The following is a 24,740-nucleotide window of genomic DNA, read 5'->3' as shown; positions in this document are numbered from 1 at the left end:
TTGCAGTTCCCAGGCCAGGTTCCAGGATCCCCCTGTGCAGCTGACCCAGCTGAAATGGTGACTTCCCCTCTGCACCTTCTCTCTCTGGCAATGACGCAGGGCTGCAGTGCAGTCCACCTGGGCCATGGCCCAGGCTGCAGTCAGGTGGGGTGAGGGTCACTGGACTGGGGACCTCCTTTGTGTTGAGCCTGCCTCCATGTCCTCATGGCCCTGTCACAGACTCTGCAGGGTGAGGACTCAGCCCCGAGGCTGCCCTCACTGGTCCAGTCACTGTTGTGCACGTGAATTAACACCAGTGGTTGAGTTCTGGACACATGCTTTCTCCCTTGGCCTTTTAATTGTCCACCATCTCTCAGGGCTCACTGCACATCAGTCTATGTTGAGACGCCTCATTCCTGACAGCAGCACCAATTCCCACTATGTGGATGGATTGTCACTTAGGCAACCAGTTTCCCTACTGATGGACATTTACATTGCTTTTAGTTTCCAGGAATGTGCGTTCATCGTTTCAGCTGACTATTTAGCAATGGTTCTTCACGTAGAATCTTTGAAACTCCCCTGTCCCAACTAAGCCTGTTTCCCCAGGCCACTCTCCTCTGCAACCTGCTTAAATGCATTCTGCTTGGTTGTTCTTTTGCAAAAAGCATGAAGCCCAAAGATCTCTGCGGTGCAATGATGCTTTCAACAAGCGGGGAATGTGTTGTATAGATAGCATTTCCCTTTACAAGGCTAGGAGCAAATAGGACCTTCCCGAGTTGGGGCCACCTGGCATGCGGGGGTGAGGTGCCTCCCTGGCATAATTACGGGAGAGTTTACTTCAGCAACAGTTGTGCCCTGCGCTGCTTTCCCAGGGACAGCTTTGCCCTGGGAACCACTTCAAGAGAGCACTGTGATGCTCTCACTGAGAGACCTGGGAACCACAGTCACCACGGAAAATCAACCCTGGTCTTCAGCATTTGGGGGGCTCAGGCTCTGCATGCTCTCTGTGCTCCCGTTTTCATTTGGACACTTGGGGTGCAGCCGTCCTGTCTGGAATGCAGCTTTGCCTGTGCTTGTCTCACAGATGCAGGGGGCAGAAAAGGGCGGCTTAGCCAGAGTTCCTGGCAAGCACTGCTTTGCGGACTGAGAATCTCATGCCAAGAGATGTTTACATCCAGGGGCCGGGTCCCACTCCTAGACACCAAGACCTCCTGGTAGCGGCACTAGTTAGAGGATGTTTCACTGCAGCTGCCCCCTGCCCCAGGGCCAGCCATCCAGCCTGGGGCACGCGGGGCATTGGCACACTGTCTAACTCATCACCGTCTGGACAGTGGCGGCTCCCAGGCCAGGCGGCACCATGTTGTCCATGACGTACAGCGAGAGTCTGCGGAGCGTGAGCAGCAGGTGCCACTCTGAGTGGGCCCTGCATCCCGTCCGCCAGACGGACACGCTGGAACTGCAGCGGCTGCGGGAGGTGCGGGCAGCTGCCCAGGCCAGGAACATGGAGAGCTTCCTCCGCATGCACGGCCTCTCCCTGGACGGCTGCACCGCCCAGCGCACAGGCATGAAGTATCGGTAAGGGCCGGGCAGGGGGGATTGGGGTGGGAAGTCTGATTTCAGCCACATAAAAATGTATAAAAGGGCCGGGCACGGTGGCTCACACCTGTAATCTCAGCACTTGGGGAGGCGGAGGCGGGTGGATCACCTGAGATCAGGAACTCGAGACCAGCCTGGCCAACCTGGTTAAACACCGCCTACCAAAAATACAAAAATTAGCCAGGCATAGTGGGGCGCGCCTGTAATCCCAGCTACTCAGGAGACTGAGGCAGGAGAATCGCTTGAACTCAGGAGGCAGAGGTTGCATTGAGCCGAGATCACACCACTGCACTCCAGCCTAGGCAACAAGAGCGAGACACCACCTCAACAACAACAAAAATGTATAAAAGAAGAAAATGAGGCCAGGCATGGTGGCTCATGCCTGTAATCCCAGCACTTTGGGAGGCTGAGGTGGTTGGATTGCTTGAGCCTAGAAGTCCAAGACCAGCCTAGGCAACATGGCAAAACCCCATCTCTACCCCAAAATACAAAGAAATTAGCTAGGCGTGGTGCCATGCACCTGTAGTCCCAGCTACTTGGGAGGCTGAGGTGGCAGGATTACCTGAGCCCAAAGAGTTTGAGGGTGCAGTGAGCTGTGATCACACCACTGCACTCCAGCCTGAGCAACAACGTAAAAAGTGAGACGCTGTCTCAAAAAAAGAAAAAGAAAAAGAAAGTGAAAGTGCCATAGTCCTCTCCTATCAAAAGAAAAGTCCTATTAAGAGTTTGGGGCCAGGCGCAGTGGCTCACACCTGCAATCCCAGCACTTTGGGAGGCCGAGGCAGGCGGGTCACTTGAGGTCAGGAGCTCAAAACCAGCCTGGCCAACATGGTGAAACCCCATCTGTACTAAAAATACAAAAATGAGCTGGGCGTGGTGGTGCGCACCTGTAGTCCCAGCTACTGGGGAGGCTGAAGCAGGAGGATCACTTGAACCTGGGAGGTGAAGGTTGCAGTGAGCCGAGATCACACCACTGCACTCCCAGCCTGGGTGACAGAGTGAGACCCCGTCACGCAAAAAAAAAAAAAAGTTTGGTAAATTCTCCATGGGATAAAAATGTGTGGGGGTGTTTCTCCATGGGGGAAAAATGTGTTTCTGGGTGTTGGAGCCCCCTGCTGTAAATGATAGGCACGTAGGTCTGAATTCAGTTGGAACCTCCACAGGACTTTCTTTTCAGTGCGCTTGTCTCTGAATTCAGCACCTCGGACAGCGCTCTGCCAGCCGCCGTTCTCTGGCTGGTGTAAATCCGTGTCAGTTGCAAATTGACAGCTTTATCTTCTGTGCCTCTCAGGAACATGCCCTTGTGAGAGCCAGTCAGCCAAAGGGGACCCTCCCCACCCAGGCCTTGTAGAGTTGCCAGTTAAATTTGAATTTCAGATAAACAGCGAGTAACTTTTTAGCATAAATATGTTCCATGCAATATTTGGGACATAACTTATACTAAAAATCTCCTCATTGTTTATCTGAACTTCAAATTTAACTGGGCGTCCTGTGTTTTATCTGGCAACACTCAATCTCTGGCTTCCATCTGAGACAGACCCCAGGGATCATCTGCGTGCTCTCTGCAGAGTGGAGTGCAGGCCGGGACTGCTCCTTTAACGTTTTCTCCTGTGGACAGAGTGTTTAGTCACACCATGAGCAGGTGACAGCCAGAGCGGCTGGTTGTCATTGTTTCAATATGTGGTTGTAATTTGAAGAAACGAAGCACTTCTGCTGTGAGTCCATTAGATGGCAGAGTTTTTCAGGCTTTGTATCCTAAATCCAGCTGTAAAGGAAGGACAAAGGGTCTGCTAGTTCGGCCACAGCTGACCTCCTCGTTCTGCTGGAAATTTCTCAAGAAGGAGACGCTGTGCATTCATGACGGGCTAGTCATTGATTCCTTTTGTTTATTCAGTAAATGTTTATTGAGAGTCTGCTTGGCACCAGGCGCTGGGCCAGATCCTGGAGCTGCTGCATGAACAAGATTAACCAGGTCCCCACCCTCACTGCAGCCATGGCCTGGGGGGTGTGGGGGGCAGAGAAGCAGCGAGCTCACATGGAGACAAGTTCCAACAGTGGCCACTGGCCAAGGCAGCACTGCAGGACAATGCAATAAAGAGAAACCAGGGAGGCCAAGGGGGAACCCTCTGAGAGAGGAATCATCTAAAGATGTGGAGAACATTCCAGCCCAAGAGGAGAGGGGTCTGGAATGGATGCCTGTCTCAGTTGGAGGAGTGAAGAGAAGGCCCAGGCGGCTAGGCTGGAGGGAGGAAGGTGGAGGACACAAGACGATGACACAGGAGGGGCCAGACCCCATCCTCCAAACTCAGGGGAAACCTCAGCTCCCTCCGATGTGGACAGGATTTGTGATGGAGGAGAGTTTAGTGGGTTAAATCAAGACCCCTAAAATTCACATTCATCCTAAACCTCAGAATATGACATTAGGCTAGGTGTGGTGGCTCATGCCTGTAATCTCAGCACTTTGAGAAGCAGCCTGGATAACATGGCGAAACCCCATCTCTAAAAACAATCAAAAAATTAGCCAGCCATGGTGAGACGTGCCTGTGGTCCCAGCTAACAGGTGGCTAAGGCAGGAGGATCACTTGAGCCCAGGACTTCAGTGCTGCAGTGAGCCCTGTTTGTGCCACTGCACTCCAACCTGGGCAACAGAGTGAGACCCTGTCTTTAAAAAAGAAGAAGAAGAATGTGACATTATTTGGAAATAGGGTCATTGCAGATATAATTAGTTAAGATGGGGCAATGGGGCCATCGAGAATAGAATGGACCCTAATTCCTATGACTGGTGTCCTTATAAGAAGGCCATGTGGTGATAGAGAGAGGAGCAATGGGCCCACAACCCAAGGAACTCCGAGGAGTCTCGGTGTTACCAGTGGAGGGTGTCCATCTTGAACAAAGAATTGGACAAAACGCACATACAAAGCAAGGAAAGAAAGAAGCAACAAAAGCAGCCGGGTGTGGTGGCTCACGCCTGTAATCCCAACAGTTTGGGAGGCCAATGCGGGTGGATTACACGAGGCCAGGAGTTCAAGAGCAGCCTGGGCAATATGGCAAAACCCCATCTCTACTAAAAATACAAAAATTAACCAGTTGTGGTAGCTCACACCTGTAGTCCCAACTATTCGGGAGGCTGAGGAAGGAGAATCACTTGAACCTGGGAGGTGGAGGTTGCAGTGAGCCGAGATCAAACAAAAGTACACTCCACACGATGAGAGTGGGCAAGTGGCTCAAGAACCTGGATACAGAATTTTCTGATGTTTAAATACCTTCTAGAGGTTTCCCATTGGTCACTTGGTGTACACCCTATGTAAATGAAGTAGTGGCCTGTGATCATTCTGATTGGTTGCAGAAAGTGACCAATCAGAAGCTGAAGTGAAGTTACAAAGTTATACTTCTATGCAAATGAAGACTTGGCCCATGACCAGCCTGATTGGTTGCAGGAGGGGACCAATCAGAAGTATCTTCCGTTTTTCATCTGCCACGCAGAAAAGGGGGCACCATGCAAAGAGAGTAGCCTCTGGTTCTTTTGTTACTTGGGCGTGGAAAGTTGGAGTTTTCCTTTTGACTTAGTTCTAGAAAGTCAGTGGGAATTGGCCTTCAGTTCCCTGCCTCCAGACCCTGGTCTCCTGCCCCACCAGGAGCCACCAGACGCTGGAAGGGGCAGGAAAGGACACCTCACTAGGGCATTTGGAGGGAGCCCTGCCCACACCTGGACTTCAGACTCTGGAAGTGGGAGAGAAGACATTTCTGTTGTTCTAAGTCCTCTAATTTGGGTTTCTTTGTAATGGCAGCTGCAAGGAACTAGCACAGGTGAGGAGGACATGTCTTTTATTTGCCTGAAGCCCCAAGGAAAATGTCTGAGCAGCCTCGGAGACACTGCAGGACCCACTGTGGGGCTGAAATGCCCTTGGGGATCTCCCTTCTCAGGGAGTGGAGGAGATGAGAAGGCAAAGGACCCCCTTTTTTTTTTGAGTTTGGGTTTCACTGTATCGCCCAGGCTGCAGTGCAGTGGCACAGTCTTGGCTCACTGCAACCTCTGACTCCCAGGTTCAAGCGATTCTCCTGTCTCAGCCTCCCGAGTAGCTGGGACTACAGGGATGCACCACCACCCATGACTAATTTTTGTATTTTTAGTAGAGGCAGAGTTTTGTCATGTTGACCACGCTGGTCTCAAACTCCTGACCTCAGGTGATCCGCCCACCTTGGCCTCCCAAAGTGCTCAGATTACAGGCATGAGCCACCTCACCCCACCGACAAAGTCCCTTTAGCAGTTGATGGGCCAAAGGTTGTTACACCCAGGTCGGGGTGAAGAGAGGCGGGGAGAGTGGTGGCCTCACTCTATCTGGTGAATTTCATTTTGCTGCACCCAGGTTGGTAGGGGGTGGGTGGGGTGCTCCGTGACTCAGACCACCAGTTATTAAAGATCCCAGATAAATTTATTCCACGGTGACCTCTTCTCCGTCAGCAACTGGGCTGGGTCTCCATTAAACTTGGTCTTAAATATGAGTATAGAAAAGATGATACCTGGGGATAGGCACTGCTCGGTGCCACAAGGAACCAGCTGTTCCCCTGGCCTGGGCGTTTCATCAGCTGAACTGAGCTCCAGCTGGTGGAGGTGGCCAGCAGCATTCCTGTTGCACTTCCCCATTTTTTTTTGAGACAGAGTCTTGCTCTGTCGCCCAGGCTGGAGTGCAGTGGTGCGATCTCGGCTCACTGCAACCTCTGCCTCCCGGGTTCAAGCAGTTATCCTGCCTCAGCCTCCCGAGTAGCTGGGACTGCAGATGCGAGCCACCATGCATGGCTATTTTTTGTATTTGTAGTAGAAACAGGGGTTTCACCATATTGGCCAGGCTGGTCTCGAGCTCCTGACCTCAAGTGATCCGCCTTCCTCCGCCTCCCAAAGTGCTGGGATGACAGGCGTGAGCCACCGCGCCCGGCCTGCACTTCCCCATTCTTTAAGCTGTCCTCAATTCTTGCTGTTAAAAAGAATTTTAAGATGAATTTTTAAATCCACACAGCCCCTGTGTAAGCGTGAGGGAGCAGGGTGAGGGCAGCTGGCTTAGCACCCATTTCCCCTCCTCTGTGGATGGTACGGTTCAGAGATGTGGCCTCAGAATGGCAGATCAGAAGCTGTGACCAGACCCACGTTGTACTGGCCAGACACCAGCCCTCAGTTCAGCTGTGTTTTCCTCTGCTCCCCATGGTGCTGGGAGTGAACCCAAACTCCCACAAGGCTCTCCGGGACCCTAGCCTGCCTCCTTGGTTTCAACTCGGACCCCTCTCCCTCCTGCTCAGGAGGCTCCGGACACCGCCCCTTGTTTCTGTATCCCCAAAGGGGAACTCATTCCATCCGCAGTGTCCTCACACTTTCTGTTCCCTCTTCTTGGAGGGTGCCTCCCCAGACGTGGCCTAGTTCCTTCCCATTGTCACATCTAAGCTTGGTCCCCAAAGAGACTGTCCCAAGCACCCACTCTAAACAAGCACCTATGAAGTCACTCAGAAGTCCCTCTCCTGAGTGTCTTCCTCACCCCTCGTCCATCTCGATTGCCTTGCTCTTTGCCCGTCTGCACTGCTTTGAGATCAGAGCTTTGTCTGTCCCTGGCACCCAGAATACCCCCAGCCTCTGTGAGTTTAGGTCGGAAGGCGCTACGTGGTCTTGGTCTTAATCCACTTTCCAAAGCACATGTCTCGTTCTGGCTGTGTCCTTGATGGTGGGAAGACAGGACTGACTGGAAGCTGGTCTGAGGCTCTCTCGGTAGTCCAGATGTGGATGGCAGGGAGCCTCTGCAGTCCTTGGGCACTGACCCTTGGTCATGAGCTCCTGGCAGGGCAGGAGTCCTGATTTCCTGTGCTTTCTGACTCTAGATCCCAGGCTCTTACCACAAGCTTAGGTTCACCAGGAAGTACTTGGTTGGTTGCCAAGTTCATTGAGCAGACTGTAGTTGCTCAGTTAACCATAGGCCGTCACTTCCAGCTGGGCCAGCCAGGGAAGGCTTACTGGAAAAGCTGGGAATCCAGGTGTGTCTTAAAGGACAGACGGGAAGGAGGGCACAGAGGGCAGGAGGAGGGACAGGAGAAAAACAGCAGAGGCCAGAGGGAGATGGCAGGTTAACCTGTCTACAAGGCCAAGTGCATCCTGGGAAAGAGGGATCCCCAAGAGACAGAGTCCATCTTGGGAAAGATCCTGTTTTCCTTTCCTGGGGCTGCTGTAACAAGCTGGGTGGTTTACAACAGCAGAAACCTTTTCTTTCCCAGTTCTGGGAGGTGGAAATCCAACACCCAGGTGCAGCAGGGCTACACGTCCTCCAGAGGCCCCAGCGAGGGTCCTTTTTGCCTCCCCCAGTTTCTGGTGATGCCAGCAGTCCTGGGCATTCCTCAGCTTGTGGCCACATCGCTCCAATCTCTGCTTCTGCCCGCCCATGGCCATTTTCCTTTTGTGGGCCTCTGTCTCCAAATCTCTCTCTCCTTATGAGAACACCAGTCATGGCCAGGTACAGTGGCTCATACTTGTAATCCCAGCACCTTGGGAGGCTGAGGTGAGTGGATAACTTGAGTCCAGGGGTTCAAGACAAGCCAGGGCAATGTGGCAAAACTCCATCTCTACAAAAATTGACCAGGCATGGTGGTGAGTGGCTGTGATCCCAGCTACTCACGAGGCTGAAGTGAGGATCACTGAGCCCAGGAGGCAGAGTCTGCAGTGAGCCAAGATCGCACCACTGGCACTCCAGCCTGGGCAACAGAACAAGACCCTGCCTCAAAAACAAAAAGCAAAAAACAAAAACCGAGTCATTGGATTAAAGGCCGACCCTAATCCAGGACCACCCCAACTTGTTTACATTTGCAAAGACCTTGTTTCCAAATAAGGTCACACTCACAGGTATCAGGAATTAGGATCTCAACTGTCTTTTGGGGACACATTTCAACCTGCCACAGGCCCCAAGGATTGACTCAACACCTTGAGCCTGCGGGGACATCCCTGAGTGTCCTGGGAGGAACCCAGGCTCCCACCAGCTACCTGTGTGACCTCAGACAAGTCCCCTGGCCTCTCCATGACTCGGTTTCCTTACCTGGAAAGTGGAGACCAGGGTCACTACATCAGAATTGTCCTGAGGACTAAATAAGCTCCAGTGACATAACTCAAAGCTCCAGGCTTGGCCCCTTGTGGGAGAGAAATGCAGGCCCTTCCGGTCCCTGGGAAAAGGACCTTCCCACCCAGCAGTAGCTGTCCAGTCTAGACTGGCCCATCCTGTCTATCTGTCTTGGGGTCTCATTCGAGCACCTAGTCGCACTTAGAGATGCAGTTCAGTGCCACGCAGACAAGGGGCAGAGGCATCAGGAAGGGAAGGAGGGAGGGAGGCGAGCAGCCAGTCATTCTGGAAGAGCTGCCGGGCCAGACGCAGGGGCTGGGAGAAAGCCAGCTGGCAGGCCCAGTGCCCTCCATGAGGGCCTGCCCAGGACCGTGGCAGCAGCTGTGTGGGGTCTGTGTCAGGGCAGGGAGGGCTTCTGCTGGCAGCGGGCACCACATTGGAGACTTGGTGGTCATGGTCACCCCAGGCCTGGAAACAGCATCCGTCTGCAGCCCCAGCCTCTCCAGCCCCAGCTTCCCTAAAGGGACAGAACAGCCCTTCCCTCCCCGACAGGGCTGCTGAAGGCGAGGTGGGAGGAAAGGCAGAGAACCAAACTCCTGCACCGAGCGGTTGTCTTGTCACCGATTGTTGATGTGCTGGGTGTTTCTGGAGCTGGCCTGGCAGCAGGAGTCATGGGCCGTACCTGTTTTTCCTGTTTTTTGCTGTTTTTTGTTTTGAGACGGGGACTTGCTGTGTCACCCAGGCTGGAGTGCAGTGGTACAATCATAGCGCACTGCAGCCTCAATCTCCCGGGCTCCAGTAATCCTCCAGCCTCAGCCTCCCTAGTAGCTGGGACCACAGGCACACACCACCACACCCAGCTAATTTTTGTATTTTTTGTAGAGATGAGTCTCACTAGGTTCCCCAGGCTAACCGGGAATACCTTGGCTCAAGCGATCTACCCGCCTTGGCCCCCCAAAGTGCTGAGATTATAGGCGTGAGCCACTGTGCCCAGCTATACCTGTTACAGTGCAGATCCCCAGGCCCCTTCCTGGAGGTTTGGGGCATCTGTCCCTAGAGGCTCTTCGGTGGTCATTGTTGCTGGTCTTGTTACATCTCAAAGGGTGCTTCAGAGGACGGAAGGAGGAAGGGAAGGAGAGGTGCTCGCTCGGGGCCGGACAGTTGCATGGGAAACAGCAGCAGCTCTGAGCAGAGCCAGCCGACTCACAGCCGCGGGCCGCTTTCCCATTTCTGGGCTCCTAGAGTTGGAAGTGAGTGTGGGGCCATGAGGTCCTGGTGAGCAAGAGGAAGGTGGAGGAACTGGCTTTGAAGACCATGTAAAGCTGGTTCCTGGGAAACGCACACGGCCTGCAGGAGGCCTTGTCCTAGTGTCACCTGCAGCTTCAAGGTGTGACCCCAGCACAGTCCACTCAGCCCAACCACAGAATGGGCCCTGCCAGGGGGATGTACACTTTGGGCAAGGCTCGCATGTCCCGTTGGCAGTCCTGTGGCCTCTTCCTTCCCTCGGCCTCTCACTGTCTCTCCGTGTCAAGTCCCCCACCATCTGACGCGCCCTTTGACAAGGCCAGTGGGTCACCCTACTCCAGACACAGAACCTGCTGCTGCCTCACAGGCTCCTGCCATCTGCCCTCCTGCCCCTGCTCTCGGGAGAAGGACACTCCTGGAATTCCGCATGGAGCCCACCTTCTCCCTGGAGCCCTCCCATACTCCCTGGCACCACTGACCCACTCTCCTGCTGGCCGACTTGGCCTTGAACACGGTGGCTCAGGCCTTTCCCAGGGACCCTTGCTTCGTGCCCCAGCTGAAGGAAGCCAAACTCACAGCACTTAGCCCCTATGGAGTCTTCAGCTCTTACTCAACTGGTGGACTTCTCCTCCAGGAAGGCCACCGGCCCTGCCTCCCTTTGTTCTTAGAAACTGCTCCTTTGGGGCAACCCCTTAACTGTTCAGCATCCTCTGCCCTTCCTTGGGCAAGAAGCCACCTTTGGATGTAAATCACACTCCGTTTAGCATGGACAAGGCGGTCTCTGCAGGATACAGAACCTCAGCCTCATTCTTGGAGGAGATGCTGGAGGCTATGCTTTTAAAAGCCATATCAGACCAGGCAGGGTGGCTCACGCCTGCAATCCCAGCACTTTGGGAGGCCGAGGCAGGTGGATCAAAAGGTCAAGAGATCAAGACCATCCTGGCCAACATGGTGAAACCCCGTCTCTACTAAAAATACAGAAATTAACTGGACATGTGGCATGTGCCTGTAATCTCAGCTACTCAGAAGGCTGAACAGGAGAATTGCTTGAACCCAGGAGGTGGAGATTGCAGTGAGCCAAGGTCGCGCCACTGCACTCCAGCCTGGTGACAGAGCGAGACTCCACCTCAAAAAAAAAAAAAATGCTGCATCTAAAACCTTCTCAAGGCCTTGAGCCCTCCACAGGCCTCATTCTGTGCATAGGAGCATGTCTGCCCCCTTCCACTGTGAGCCTGTTGCCATTGTGGGGGAGGAGCTGGCCGGCCCCAGCTTTCCGGCCTCTCCAGGCCCAAGGGGGACGAGTGGGCCCCAGACACTGAGCCGGAAGCCTCCACTGCAGGGATGCTGTCTGTGGTGCACTCCAGAGACACAGAGCAGAGCTTTTAATTGGGGGTGGTTGCCCTCCGATGAATCACAGCAAGAGCTACCTGCTTCATCTTATCAACAGCAGGTACCGAAGAGACAAAAGAAGAATCAGAACTCAGTTGTAGGTTGAAGTCAACCAGCCACACTCCATGCCTCTGACCGAAGCCTGCCAGCACGGGGCCGGGCAGTGGCTCACGCCTGTAATCCCAGCACTTTGGGAGGCCACTCAGGACACTGAAGACAGCCTCACCAGAGAGAAGGTTCTCCCTCTGATGCACAGAACCCCAGGGTGCTAGCCTCGTCCTCAGCTTGGCTTTCTGGGGCCTGTGCTTTGGAAGGAAGATTGTGGAAGGTCCGGATTTCCCACTTGGACAAGAAGGATCCTGCGTTAGTCAGGGTTCTTTAAAGGGACAGAATTAATAGGATAGATGAATATATGAAGGGGAGTTTATTAGAAGAATTGACTCACACAGTCACAAGGTGAAGCCCCACAATAGGCCATCTGCAAAATGAGGAGCCATGAAGCCAGTCCAAGTCCTAAAACATCAAAAGTAGGGAGGCCAACAGTGCAGCCTTCAGCCTGTGGCTGAAGGCCTGAGGGCCACTGGCAAATCACTAGTGTAAGATCAAGAGTCCAAAAGCTGAAGAACTTGGAGTCTGATGTTCAAGGGCAGGAAACATCCAGCACGGGAGAAAACTCAGCCAATCTAGTCCTTCGACGTTCCTCAGCCTGCTTTATTCTAGCTGCACTGGCGGCTGATTAGGTGGTGCCCACCGAGATTGAGAGTGGGTCTGCTTCTCCCAGTCCACCCTCACAGACACACCCGGGAATAGTACTTTGCATCCTTCAATCCAATCAAGTTGACACTCAGTATTAACCATCATAGATCCCATCTCCTGCTCCGTTCTCAGAGTCCCGGGTTTGGGACAGCAGGTGCATGCTGCACACAGCGGGACCTAAGGAAAGGCATTCTGTGGGAATATGAAGAGACTGACATACTTGGGGCCACACAGGTGATGCACCTGGAGCCACAGCAGGTGCCCCTCCACCCAGCCACGCCAGCTGTGCCCAGTGCAACATGCCAAACACTGCGCACAGCCTCCTGCCATCTGAAACTGGCCGCAGCATGTCAAGCCCACCTGTTTATGACGTGAACTCACAGGTAGATACAATTTCCATGCTGAGGCGCTCCTCTCAGTCCCTTTGCCTTCACTGGAGTTTGTGGGGGGCCCTGGAGATTGAGCCTGACAAAGCCCACTCCAGAAGCAGTTCATGTTGGGGGCTGGGGCCTGGCAGCCGGTCCCCAGGAGCCACCCCAGCAGGTGCTCAGGTGTGTACAAGTCCTCATCGAGATGCAGGAAGCACCTCCTCTGACCCCTATGCCCCATTCCCGGAGGATCCTCTTTAGAACCCTGACACTCACTCCCACTATGCCAGTGCTGTGGGACGATGGGATGAGTATCTGAACTCAGAGCTCCCTGGGGAACTGGGACACATGTGCTGTGCCCACAGGGAGCTGTCACTAAGGTGGGCAGGAGCCCGGTGGGTTTCAGAGGCTGGCCAGATGCTAGAATTTTCCACCTGTCCAAAACGGGTTGAGCCGGGCACGGTGGCTCACATCTGTAATCCCAGCACTTTGGGAGGCCGAGGTGGGCAGATTGCTTGAGCCCAGGAGTTTGAGACCAGCCTGGGCAACATGACAAAACCCTAACTCTACAAAAAAATTTTAAAATTAGCCGGGCGTGATGGTGCACACTTGTGATCCCAGCTACTCATGAGGCTGATGTGGGAGGATCACCTGAGCCTGAGAGGTTAAGGCTGCAGTGAGCCATGATCGTGAAACTGCACTCCAGTCTGGGTAACAGGAGTGAGGCCCTGTCTCAACACAACACAGAAAAGAAACAGACACACACAAAAATCAAAACAGGGTTGAGACTTGCAGTATTCTTAGAAAGTTGCAAGGATTAGACAGGAGTGGAAAGCTAAAAGGTTACAACCTTGACCTGAGCTTTGTGCATTTCAGTGTCCTCGCAAAGGGCCTCTCCTTGCAGATGCATCCAAGTTGGGACGAGGAGGAGATCCAGACATGTGCCAATTGACTTCTTTTCTCTTTTTTTTTTTTTTTTTCCGAGATGGAGTTTCACTCTTGTTGCCCAGGCTAGAGTGCAGTGGCTCGATCTCAGCTCACTGTAACCTCCGCCTCCTGGGTTCAAACAATTCTCCTGCCCCAGCCTCCTGAGTAGCTGGGATTACAGGCATGTGCCACCACGCCCAGCTAATTTTTTTATTTTTAGTAGAGACGGGGTTTTGCCATGTTGGCCAGGTTGGTCTTAGAACTCCTGACCTCAGTTGATCCGCCCACCTCTGCCTCCCAAAGTGCTGGGATTACAGGCGTAAGCCACTGCGCCTTTTTTTTTTTTTTTTTCTTTTGAGACAGAGTCTCACTCTGTCGCCCAGGCTGGAGTACAGTGGTGCAATCTTGGTTCACTGCAACCTCCGCCTCCTGGGTTCAAGTGATTCTTCTGCCTCAGCCTCCCAAGTAGCTGGAATTACAGGCGCCCACCACCACACCTAGATAATTTTCTTTTTTTTATTTTTAGTAGAGGTGGGGTTTTACCATGTTGGCCAGGCTGGTCTCAAACTCCTGACCTCGTGATCCACCCACCTCAGCCTCTCAAAGTTCTAGGATTACAGGCTTAAGCCACCGTAGATATTTCATATGAATGGAATCATATGCATTCTTTCATGAATGTCTTTAACTTAGCATCATGTTTTCAAGGTTCATCCATGCCTGTGTCAGTACTACTTTTTTTTTTTTTTTTGAACAGAGTCTTGCCCTGTCACCCAGGCTGGAGTGCAGTTGCGTGATCTCCAGTTTTGGGCTATTGTGAATAAGGCTGCTGTGGACATTTGTGTTGAAGTTTTTGTGTGGGCGTATGTTTTCAGTTCTTTGAGGACATAGCTAGCAAGGGAATTGCTGGGTCGTGTGGTGAGGCCGATGACATTTTACACTTGGTGACTAAAAGTCTTGTGAGTCTCACTTAACTCTGTGCTGCTTAACGTGCACCACTGGGGTAAGAACACCCCTGGGGAATAGTAAGATGCCAGCCATTGTGGGATCCGATGATTTGCCAGAGTGCAGAGAATCTGTAAGGAAGAGGTAGAGGATTTCTGCATCTCACTAGGCCAGCATGCGTAGCACCACTCGAAGCTCTTGGTAGAAACACCGCCTTCCGGGCTGGGCCTCAGAGCGCTGATTCCATAGGTCGGGGCTGGGGGGCACCCAGGACCCGGCCTTTGTAATAAGCTCCCCTGGCGTGATCAGATGTTGAACAGCCCTGCCCTAGACAGTGAGTGCTGTGAGAGCAGGTGCCCCATGGTACACAGTAGGCAACCAGAGGCTCTTTGAACAAATCAATATGATCCTTTTTATAAATAGAGAAGGAGGCTGTTGAAAAATTCTGTAAGATAGTCTGAGCAAATTCCATCTTGGCCCTGGCTTTGCACATTTAGGGGAAGTAGGGATGCTAAGAGCTGCTGCTGCTCACACCCTTTAAAGAGCCTCCAAGTAGGGACAAGCGTAGGGGGAACAACACTTAACCTGAGCCCTAGGTAGGGGCCAAAGGTGGAATGGTGGCCGTCTGTGCCTCTTCAGCAGCCCATGAGCTCCCGGGAGGCCAGGGCTGTGGCCTTTGAGTCCTGGAGTCCAGCCTCAAGGAGGGGTGGGCTGTGCACAGGGTTGCCTATCCCCCATCACCCCACCACCTTCCAGTGCCCTTAGTACCCCCTGGCAGGACAAGAGGGGGCCCAGAATGCAGCTCTGGTCAGGACCCACCTGCAGGGTGTGAAGGGGACACTTGGGGTCAGAGGGCAGAGCCAGCCCCTCTGGATGCTGAAGAGGGTGAAGTAAAGTAGGGCAGGGGCTTGCTTCATTCAACCATTCACTCACTGATTGCAGAGTATTTATTGAGCATCTGCTGTAACCTAAGTTTTACTGGGAGTGTTGGAACCTCTCTGTCCGTTTGACCCCCGCGTTTCCTTCCTTGGGCCATCTGTGTCATTATCATCAAGACACAGCGGCTTCCTCACATTTCTGGTGATGTTGCTTCTCCTTGTGCCAATCCCCCAGTGGATACCCCACTCTCCAGAGTGAGAACCCCAAGGAGGTGCCGCTGGGCATGCACCAGGGAGGCTGTGACCGGAGCGGGCATTGCCTTGCTTGGAGCTGGCTGCCTACAAGCTCAGCCATCCAGCCTGCGGCGTCCACCCTGGCTGCAGCGCCTGCCCAGGCCTCAGGCCAGTCCTGGTCCAGCAGCTGTCAGCCCGGAGCAGCCAGCGATGGCCTCAGGGGACCAGCCAAGGCAGGCGGCTCATGCATCCTGCTTCATTAATAATGAATGGCCAGACATTGCCCGCGCCTCTCCCTGGTCGCCTCATTGACTTGGTGGGAGCCTCAGCCGCCCACGGCGCGCAGAGCCAGGAGCTGGATCCCAGGCCCCCTCGGAGAGACTCAAGAAGCACCAAGAAGCAGCTGCTCCCCAAGACCCCCTGAGCCGCTGCCCAGGAGAGCAGTCACAGCAGCCCTGCACAGCCCCCCAGGCCATCACCTCCGGCTCCAAGAGTGGCACCAGAGAGAGCCCTCCCTTCTCCAGTCCACAGAAGGCAGCTGTGCTCGTCACCTGTCACTCGTCATCAGGAGTAACTCGCAGCCCAGCCCTGCCCAACACTTTTGGAGACTACTGGGCTGAGGACTTGGGCAGCCAGAGCTGGACGAGGGTGGGGACAGAGGAAGGACCTGCAGAGACAAGAGAGATGTGAGGGGAGGAGGAAGCACACCCCCGCCCCCGCCAACCTCCAGCCGTGCTTCGAGCAGGTCTTCTGTAGCTCGATCTGGAAGTGTGACTGCCTCCCTCGGAGCTGCGCAGCCTTCCCCACCATTGCCTTCGGAAATCCTCGCTCCTGAAGGAACACCTGCAGCTTCCTTGGCTTCTGGATAAAGTCTCGTCCTGGTCGGGGGAGAAGAGTTTCTAGGGGACAGATGGCTCCTGAGCCCAAGGGGATAGGGGACGCAGCCAGGATCTGAGCGCCCGGCCTCAGCATGCAGGTGTCCTTCGTGTGCTCGGAGCACAGCCTCAAGGGCCGGGGCCCTGAGGATCGGCTGGGCCGACCGGCGGCCAGCAGCCCCAGCCTGGGCACCCGAGGCCGCTTCCGCACCGTGGCCATGGTGGCCCGGAGCCTGGGACAGCTGTCGGTGCAGAGTCTCCCGTGTGCCGGTGACACCAGCATGAAGCAACACGGGATGAAATATAGGTACGGGGGCGCACAGCTTTGCAGGGTGGGGGCTGACCTCCCGGCCTCCCCAACTCCCCACCTCCTCACTTTCGAGAGCGCATAAAATCTGCAAATCCCTGTTTGTCAGACTTGGGCAGTTTGTGCTGAGGGCTGGGAGGGGCTGTGCTTAGTGCTTGGTAGATGCTGAGAAACAGCATTGAGAATCTGGTCAGTGCGAAGTTTCTTTCTTCCCAGTTTCAGGGGGAGACGGTGAGGGCGCCGACTTCCTGCCTTCTGCCTCTGTTTTCTTTCTGAGGGTCGTTTACAATAGCCAAGCCGCCAACGCTCCCTTTTCCTGGGGAACCCTGAGGCATGGGCCGCAGGGCCCCCCGACATGCTCCTGCCCTCCCCTGGGCACACAGGCTCCACAAGATGCCCTGGGGGTGATCCGATATCTTTCCAGCCAGGCCACCGTGACAAACATCCGTTTGATAGTGAGGGACCGTGGGGTGAACCCTGTGATGGAATGAAGATTCCTTCCTCCACCTGAGCTGGGCCCAGGGCCCAATTCCTCTAGCAGGCGGGACTCTTGGTCCAGCAGGCACAGTCAGCCAGGCCACACCTGGAGTTTCCCGATGGTCCGTCCAGGCACCTTGCTTCCCTCCACCTGGGCTCAGCCCCCATCTGGCTCCAGGTGCTGTGACTTGTATGTGTGGAGGATGCTAAAGCACTCATGTCAGGAGCAGGGCCTCCCTCCCCTTGCCCTGCCGGGGCCTTTCTCAAAGGATGGCGGAATGTGCCCAGGATGGAAAAGGAGGGTCCCAGCTTTGTACAAAGGGTCCTGGGAGCAGGGTTGTAGAGAGGGGACAGCCTTCCTCACTCCCTATGTAAGTCTCTGAGTCCAGAGCCTTGATTGCGTCCAGAACCATCCTCCAGGGATAAAGGAAGTCTCCACAACACGTGGTCTGCAGAAGCTGGAAAAGCTAAGTTAGGTCTCTGGTTCCCAGGTTTCTTGGGAAAGTTTTCCCAAAACAGGAACCGAACTGGGGACAACCCTGCTTTTCAGTGACCTGAAACAGGAGTGCAGGCCACCAGCGTCAGAAAGAGCCACAGACTGTTCTCATTGCATTTGGGAATCTTCTGGGTTTATAGCTGGTATTGGTGCCAACCTGAAAAGCACTGTGAGTCCATCCTGATGCCTGAGCTGTGTGGCTTAAACCTCTGCAAAACCAATGCCTGAGAGTTGGGCCTCGTGTGAAAACTGCGTCATCTAAGCCAACCCATTCTGGAGGTGAATTCTGGGATGACTCTGGGGTCCTGCATCCACATTCGTGTCTCTTCCTTCCCTGTGTCCTAGGAGGGTGGGATATGCTTTAATGAACCTCTGGGCTGAAAATGTCTAATCCTCTAAGCTTAATGACAGTCCAGAATGGAATTCTCTGTTTTAGAAGCTCTGGAGTTTACATCTTTTGTTAAGTAGGGATCAAAAGCTAGAATTAGGGCCAGGTGAGGTGGCTCACGCCTGTGATCCCAACACTTTGGGAGACTGAGGAGAGTGGATCACTTGAGGTCAGGAGATCGAGACCAGCCTGGCCAACATAGTGAAACCCTGTCTCTACCAAAAAATACAAAAATTAGCTGGGCATGGTGGTGCGCACCTGTAGTCCCACCTACTCGGGGGGCTGAGGTGGGAGAATTACTGGAACTTGGGAGGCAGAGGTTGCAGTGAGCCAAGATCACGCCACGGCACTCCAGTCTGGGTGATAGAATGAGAGCCTGTCTCAAAAAAAAAAATAAAGCTAGGAGTGAACCAAACATGTATATGTATACTTTTTGGTTTAGATACCTACTGCCTTCTGCGATAGGTATCTATCTGTTGAGTCCTAGGATCTCAAAGGAGTTAAAAGCGGGCCTATTTCTAAACATAAGGCACTACGTAATTGGAAAGTGTGGCTGTTAACACTGTTTCCCTCCTAAAACTCCCTGAGGAGTGGCTCTCAAAGAGGGTGAGTGCTCACCATGCCCATGTGTGTGCTTATGTGTGCATGCACACACGTGCGTGCTGGAGGCAGAGAGGGCAAGACAGAGCAGCGAAGGGGGGTGTTCATCAAGCTGGCAGGTTTGCAGTCTGCGGACCAGAGTTCAAATCCCAGCCCTGACACTCTCTGACTGAGAGCGGGTTTGCAGTCTGCGGACCAGAGTTCAAATCCCAGCCCTGACACTCTCTGACTGAGAGCGGGTTTGCAGTCTGCGGACCGGAGTTCAAATCCCAGCCCTGACACTCTCTGACTGAGAGCGGGTTTGCAGTCTGCGGACCGGAGTTCAAATCCCAGCCCTGACACTCTCTGACTGAGAGCGGGTTTGCAGTCTGCGGACCGGAGTTCAAATCCCAGCCCTGACACTCTCTGACTGAGACCGGGTTTGCAGTCTGCGGACCGGAGTTCAAATCCCAGCCCTGACACTCTCTGACTGAGAGCGGGTTTGCAGTCTGCGGACCAGAGTTCAAATCCCAGCCCTGACACTCTGACTGAGAGCGGGTTTGCAGTCTGCGGACCAGAGTTCAAATCCCAGCCCTAGCACTCTCTGACTGAGAACAGGTTTGCCGTCTGTGGACCAGAGTTCAAATCCCAGCCCTAGCACTCTCTGACTGAGAGCGGGTTTGCAGTCTGCGGACCAGAGTTCAAATCCCAGCCCTAGCACTGTCTGACTGAGAGCGGGTTTGCAGTCTGCGGACCAGAGTTCAAATCCCAGCCCTAGCACTCTCTGACTGAGGGACCCCATCTCTCCAATGGAGTTGCAAACAGAGCCTTATACCAGGCCAGGCCTGGGAGCTTTCCTTGCTGTTGTCACGGCGAGAGGTAGGTTCATAGCCCTGTAGGATGAGATGCAGTTTCACAGGGGCTGAGATGGGCCTGGCAATCCAAAGCCTGTGCCATTGGGCACCCCCGCCCCGGGCCTCTCCCATCTCGCTCATGCGGTACCTGCTTAATGCGTTGCTGCACAGGGACTGTCCCAGGGCCACAGCCAGGGTGCAAGAGAGGGGCAGCAGGGACTGAGGGGGAGCCTGATCCCAACCTTCCTGTGATTCTGATCTCCTCCCTGGGAAACTGGCCCTTCCCAGTGGTGTGCTCCAGGCACAGCTGTCCAGTGATGCGCACAGTCCACAGATGTTAGGAAACTAAAGGTGCAGGCCAATACCAGGCACCACATTCTTGCCCAAGGGCCTAAGGCATGCTCAGTGTGGGATGGCAGGAGGCCAAGCCTGATAAGTAAGGGAGGGGCCAGCACCTGGTCCCGAGAGTCTGACCCCAGGGCCTGGGCTTCTCACCCCTGAATTACTCCCCAACATTGTCCCAAACAAGCACCCCCTGGGACCCTGCCACTGCCAGCTCCAATTAGAAGACAAAGACTGGAAGCCCAGCCTGTCCTTACGGAGCCTGGAATCTGGGAGCAGGGCAGGCGTGCAAACAGATCATCATTGCACAGAGCAGACAGGCGAGCAGGGCACTAACAGGAGCCGTCCCATCAGCCTTCCTCCGGGACCAGCTAGCCAAGGCCACGGTGCTTGCCCTTCACCCCATCACAGTTTTGTCCTCTGCCCAGGTGGCTCCAATGAAAGGCCCCAAACTCCTCTTTGTAAAATGACCTGTCATTTCCCAGGGCCTTCCAGCTCTGGCCCTTCCCAAGTCTGAAGTGCAGTTTTTAGGGGTGTGCAGCATGCAGGGGCTCCACGATGGGCATGGGCGCTCCCCTCCGGCAGAGGTTATGCCTGTGAGTCCTCACTGGGCGTTTTCCAGACCCCAGGAGAGACATGAGGCAAATTAATGAGGACCAACAGTATTTGGGTTTCGAGATGTTGACCGCCTGCTTCATTAGGATGTCAAGTTTTAATGACGAGGAAGAAATCGGTAGGAAATGGTTTCTGTGTCTGGGAAGTTTCAAGTGCAGCAGGCAGCAGCCCCGTCCAGACCCGGCTGAGACGCATGCTCCCTACCCCCACGCAGCAGCTATGCTTACACAGCGTTCAGCCTGGAGGTGCCCTGTCCCTTTGCATCCCTTCTCCCGAGGCCTGGCAGCGGATGGCAGAACCAATACCATCATTTTCACAGGGAAACAAGTTGAGCAGGGTAATTGTGGCATCACGTGGTGCCCTAGTTTTGTTAAATTAGTCCTGTGGGTGGTGAGTGGAAGAGCGACTGAACCCGGAGCCCACTCGGGGAAGCGGGCCCATTTCCCACCAGCCAGACCAGGAACAGATATGGAATCAGGGGCAGGGGCAACTTTTGTCAGCCCTCCCCAAACTGGCAACCAAGGGGCGCCTCTTCTCTTCACCCCAACCTGGCCTTTAGCAGAGCCTCTTCAAGCAACTGCTCCCCACAGCCACTCATGGAGGTGGTTTTGCAGAGGTGGGGGCCTGGCCTCCCTTCTCCATGCCCAAATGTGTCTAGACTAGTGGGGTCCAGGGCTCTGTGAACACCCAGATGTTGCAAGCAAGGTTCTGAGGGCATATGTATCTGGGCGTATTTCCAGGCTTTATCTGTTTTTGCAAAGGGGTTATGACCCCAAAGCAGCCGAGAGGCACTGGTCAGAACCTCCAGCCCTTTGCTTCATTATTAGACTCCTACTAAGCAACTTTATAATTTCCTACCACAGTTACTTTCTAGCCAGCATGGGGGAAATTACCTAAACTTCTAAACTGACCAGGCTCATGCAGAATGTATTAGTGATACAGTCGGGCTGTTCTCCCTGGCAGTCACAGACATGAGTTATTCTGGGTTGGAACATGCCAGCAATGCAGAGGGTACTATCAGATTATTTCATTGATGTATAAGGAGGAAAAAGGAAACTTCAGTTTCTTTTTAACATGGTAATAGTTAAAGCTTATTTGATTTGTCTGTTGTGTTTGAATAAAGAAAAGGTCACACTCCTGCTGTCTTTGGGAAATGAGACACATGTGAGTCAGTGTCCTGTGGCCTTCTATCCTCACGGATCTCCCTCTGTCCTCATGGAAGCCACCGTAAGAAAGGCAGCCTTGTGAGCCCATTCTGCAGATGAGAACACTGAGGCATCAGGCCACTCCATAAAATGCCTGGAGTCCTCCAGCCAGGAAAGTTGAACCAGGATTTGGGCTCTGGCTTCAGAGTCTCTGCCCATAGCCGCCGCCCGGTCCTCCCCTTTCCTGAAAGAAAACTCACCTGTTCTTATGTTCTCCTTTAGGGAAAATCCCAGCTCTGCCTACAGGAGCAATAGCTGGCAGCTGGACTGGCTTTAATGGGAAATTAAAAAATAAACCTAGGCAATTTTAAAGTACCTTCAATTTGGTGACACGTTCAGCTGTTTTCAAGCTGCTTAGAAGTATTATATCCACTCGTGATATAGGAGTCCAGGAGCCTTATAACCAGGGAAACCGAAGCTGGGAGGGACAGAGTAGGCTCATGTCAGAAGTGGGGGGGCTCAGAATGAGGCTTGAGCCCCATGCCGCCTTCCCAGGGGCCAGGCTTGGACAGGAAGAGGATTAACTGAGGACTTCGCATCCTCCGAAGTCAGAAGTGTCATGGCCCCAGGGAAATGCAGGGCCCTTGGGCCAGGAGGCTGGGCCTCACCCGCTGGTAACTCATGGCTCTCACTCCCCACCTCCTAGAAGCAGCTGCCCCTTGACCAGATGCTGGCAGCTGGATCCCACAAGGGAAGTGGAATCTGACCCCAGATGAGTCCAGGCCTGGCTGCAGCTGTGAGACCCACCCGGCCACTTGCCAACCTCACCATCTGGGCAGATCACGCCCTGCTAAACAGGCTGGGGGTGGGATGCACACCACCACGGTGGGGAACGTAAGCTGGGAGCCAACTGCCTGGGTGGGATCCCAGCTGCCTCTGCCTGCTGGGCAGGTCTCATACTGTGAGAATCGATGTCACAACAAGCAAGGCACCTGCCACGTACGGCTCCCGGGAGGATCTGGGGACGGGATGCCTGGGGACCGCCTGGCCTGCTGCAATCCCATGGGCTCCCAGGTGACCTGTGCCAGGACAGACCAGCATGCCAGTCCTCAGCAGAGGGCTGCCACTCTCCTTCACCTCCTAAGGATGGTCATGATGGCCCAAGGCCCATTCCTGTGAACCCTGGGATGCACCCCAGCGGGTAGGCGCCTCAGTGGCCCTGGGAAGGAGCCCAGGTTAGGAGGCCTGCGCTGCCAGGCTCTGCCGCTACTATTGGGCCTGGTTCTGGCTGTAACAAAGGAAGGGCTGGCCTTGCTTAAGAACTGGCAGCCCCACCATGGAGCTCCCTGCACCCTGAGGGACAGATGCACAGGCCGTCCTGTGGTCCGGTGCACAGGACGATCTCCTGCCCCAGTCTCTGGAGACAGGAAGAAAAGACACAAAATCAAAAACGCGGCCTCAGAGAGGAGGGAAGAGGCGGCTTCTCTGCAAGGGGCACCACATAGGTGGTTTCACCATAAATCAGCGTCCCTCTGCATTTCCATCTGTCCTCGAGACCACTCTGCAGATCCCCATCGGGCACCAGTAGGGCCCGTGCCAGCAGCATGGTGTGGGCTGGGGACAGCTGGCACTTTACCCCTGCGGTGGCTGAGCAGAAGCACCTCTCGGAAGGTCCCCGGTGCCTTTCAGAGCCTCCAAACACACACTGACTGTTGGGGGAGTGGTTGGGGGGCTGGCCCTGGCAGGACCTGAGCCTGGCTGGCAGGGTCCTGCCCGGGTGCTGAGAACTCACGTGGCGTTTGTTTTTCAGGAACCTGGGCAAGTCTGGCCTGCGGGTCTCCTGCCTGGGACTTGGTGAGTGTGGTGGTCCCCTCCATCCCACCAGGGAAACGGGCTGTCGGGGGGCCGGACATGGGCTGAACTGGACACCCCTTGGGAGGCAGGGTGGCCCAGCCTTTGGTACTCCCCAGGGAGTAGCTACACCCAGAGCCCGGGATTCAGGGGGGCTTGGTTGCCATGGCAAAAAAGAGGCAGGTGGGAGGGGGCCTGGGATAGAGGGAGAGAGAGACACAACCTCAGCAGAGGAGGTGAGGCGGATACTAGGGGCCCCTCCATACACGGTCCCCACCCCACACCACAAAATCAGAGGCCCTTCTGGCCCCAGGACTGCAGGGAAGACACCTTACCTTCCACGGCAGGTTCAGCTTACGAGTCCCTCCTGGAGCACCATTGGATTTGGCCCTTTTTCCTCTCCTGTCAGATGCAAGGCCTGTTTCCAGAACGTGCAGTCCCCATCTCCCCTGTGCATGCAGTACACACACCCCACACACACACCGCCCACTGCAGTACACACACCCTCCCCCGACCACCGCCCACTGCCCTGACGCCGCCCTCCCCGCTCCGTCCCAGGAGGAGCACACGGATGCAGCTGTCGGGCCTGGTGTGTTTTCAGAGAGGCGTCCCTTGTGCCTTTCCTTGCAGCATGTGGAGCTACCTCAGCATAGCTCTGACAAGCATTTCAAAAACCCCAGACCTGCTTGGCCCATAGCCAGCAGCCCGCTCCAGAGACTTTCGTCCCCTCAGTTTAGTGACCCCAAGAGAGCAGGACTTCCTCTGAAGGCCAGGTGTCCACGCACACCAAGGACACCCTGGCCACACAGCAGCACAGAGGGACTCCTGTGGCTGCCCCTTGGGCCCTGCAGCCTGAGGCCTGAGCACCGACGGGAGAATCTGGCTTCCTGCTGGGTCCCTAACTTGAACCCCTGTGTCTCCTTCCAGGAACATGGGTGACCTTCGGAGGCCAGATCACCGATGAGGTAAGACGGGGCTCTCCCAGCACCCCAGAGCCCAGCATGGGCTCGCCAGAGCACATGGTTAAGTCTGCCGCAGGGACCAGTGAGCACGTGCTTCCAGGAGCCAGCGCGGCAGCCTGCCTCCCTCTCTCTGTTTTGCGAGGGCGCCCTGCCCCAGGGGAGAGTAGAAAGGTGAGCCAGGTGGCCGTGGCCAAAGGGAATGCCGAGTCTGGTGCCATCACCCAGCAGTAGACGCCTCGGGCCTCAGCATGTCCCTTAAGCTCCCCAGGACTCAGATTTCCCACACGCTTGACCCCCATTCCACAGTTAACGAGGAGAGTTCAGGGTGCACATGCTTCCCAAATTCTGAAGCTGGATGCAGATCCTAGCTGCCCACATGCCATGGAGACTCCAGTAACTATCTGTTGAGGTCATGTGGAATGCAGCCCCTGCAGTGCTTGCTGCAAGCTG

General features: G+C 54.7%; 1 protein-coding gene and 2 long non-coding RNA genes across 47 annotated transcripts in view; 2 read left to right on the top strand and 1 right to left on the bottom strand.

Moving 5' to 3' along the window:
- The window catches only part of KCNAB2 (potassium voltage-gated channel subfamily A regulatory beta subunit 2), a 108,558-nt gene that overhangs the window by 56,099 nt on the left and 27,719 nt on the right, over positions 1–24,740 (top strand). For 16 of the 45 annotated variants that reach the window (XM_015140505.3, XM_028840694.2, XM_002802140.4 and 13 more), the window contains 2 exons: positions 23,288–23,331; positions 24,256–24,293. In XM_015140505.3, the coding sequence (XP_014995991.1) occupies positions 23,288–23,331; positions 24,256–24,293 (82 nt within the window). Of the gene's footprint in view, positions 1–1,076; positions 1,555–15,870; positions 16,582–23,242; positions 23,332–24,204; positions 24,294–24,740 lie in introns of those variants that run through there. The other 29 variants (XM_077977796.1, XM_077977756.1, XM_077977805.1 and 26 more) reach the window with 12 other exon arrangements.
- Positions 4,401–10,888, top strand: LOC144336790 (uncharacterized). The gene is made up of 3 exons (XR_013409109.1): positions 4,401–4,683; positions 5,644–5,830; positions 9,621–10,888. It is a non-coding gene; the product is annotated as an uncharacterized LOC144336790 (long non-coding RNA).
- Positions 15,221–23,778, bottom strand: LOC144336805 (uncharacterized). Its single transcript, XR_013409124.1, has 3 exons — positions 23,664–23,778; positions 18,201–18,318; positions 15,221–17,895 (listed from the first exon to the last, which is right to left on the bottom strand). It is a non-coding gene; the product is annotated as an uncharacterized LOC144336805 (long non-coding RNA).

This window comes from Macaca mulatta, chromosome 1 (genome assembly GCF_049350105.2).
Source record: "Macaca mulatta isolate MMU2019108-1 chromosome 1, T2T-MMU8v2.0, whole genome shotgun sequence".
In the NCBI taxonomy this organism is placed as follows: Eukaryota; Metazoa; Chordata; class Mammalia; order Primates; family Cercopithecidae; genus Macaca; species Macaca mulatta.
The sequence above is the reverse complement of the archived record's forward strand: the minus strand, read 5'-3'. Positions and strand labels throughout refer to the sequence as shown.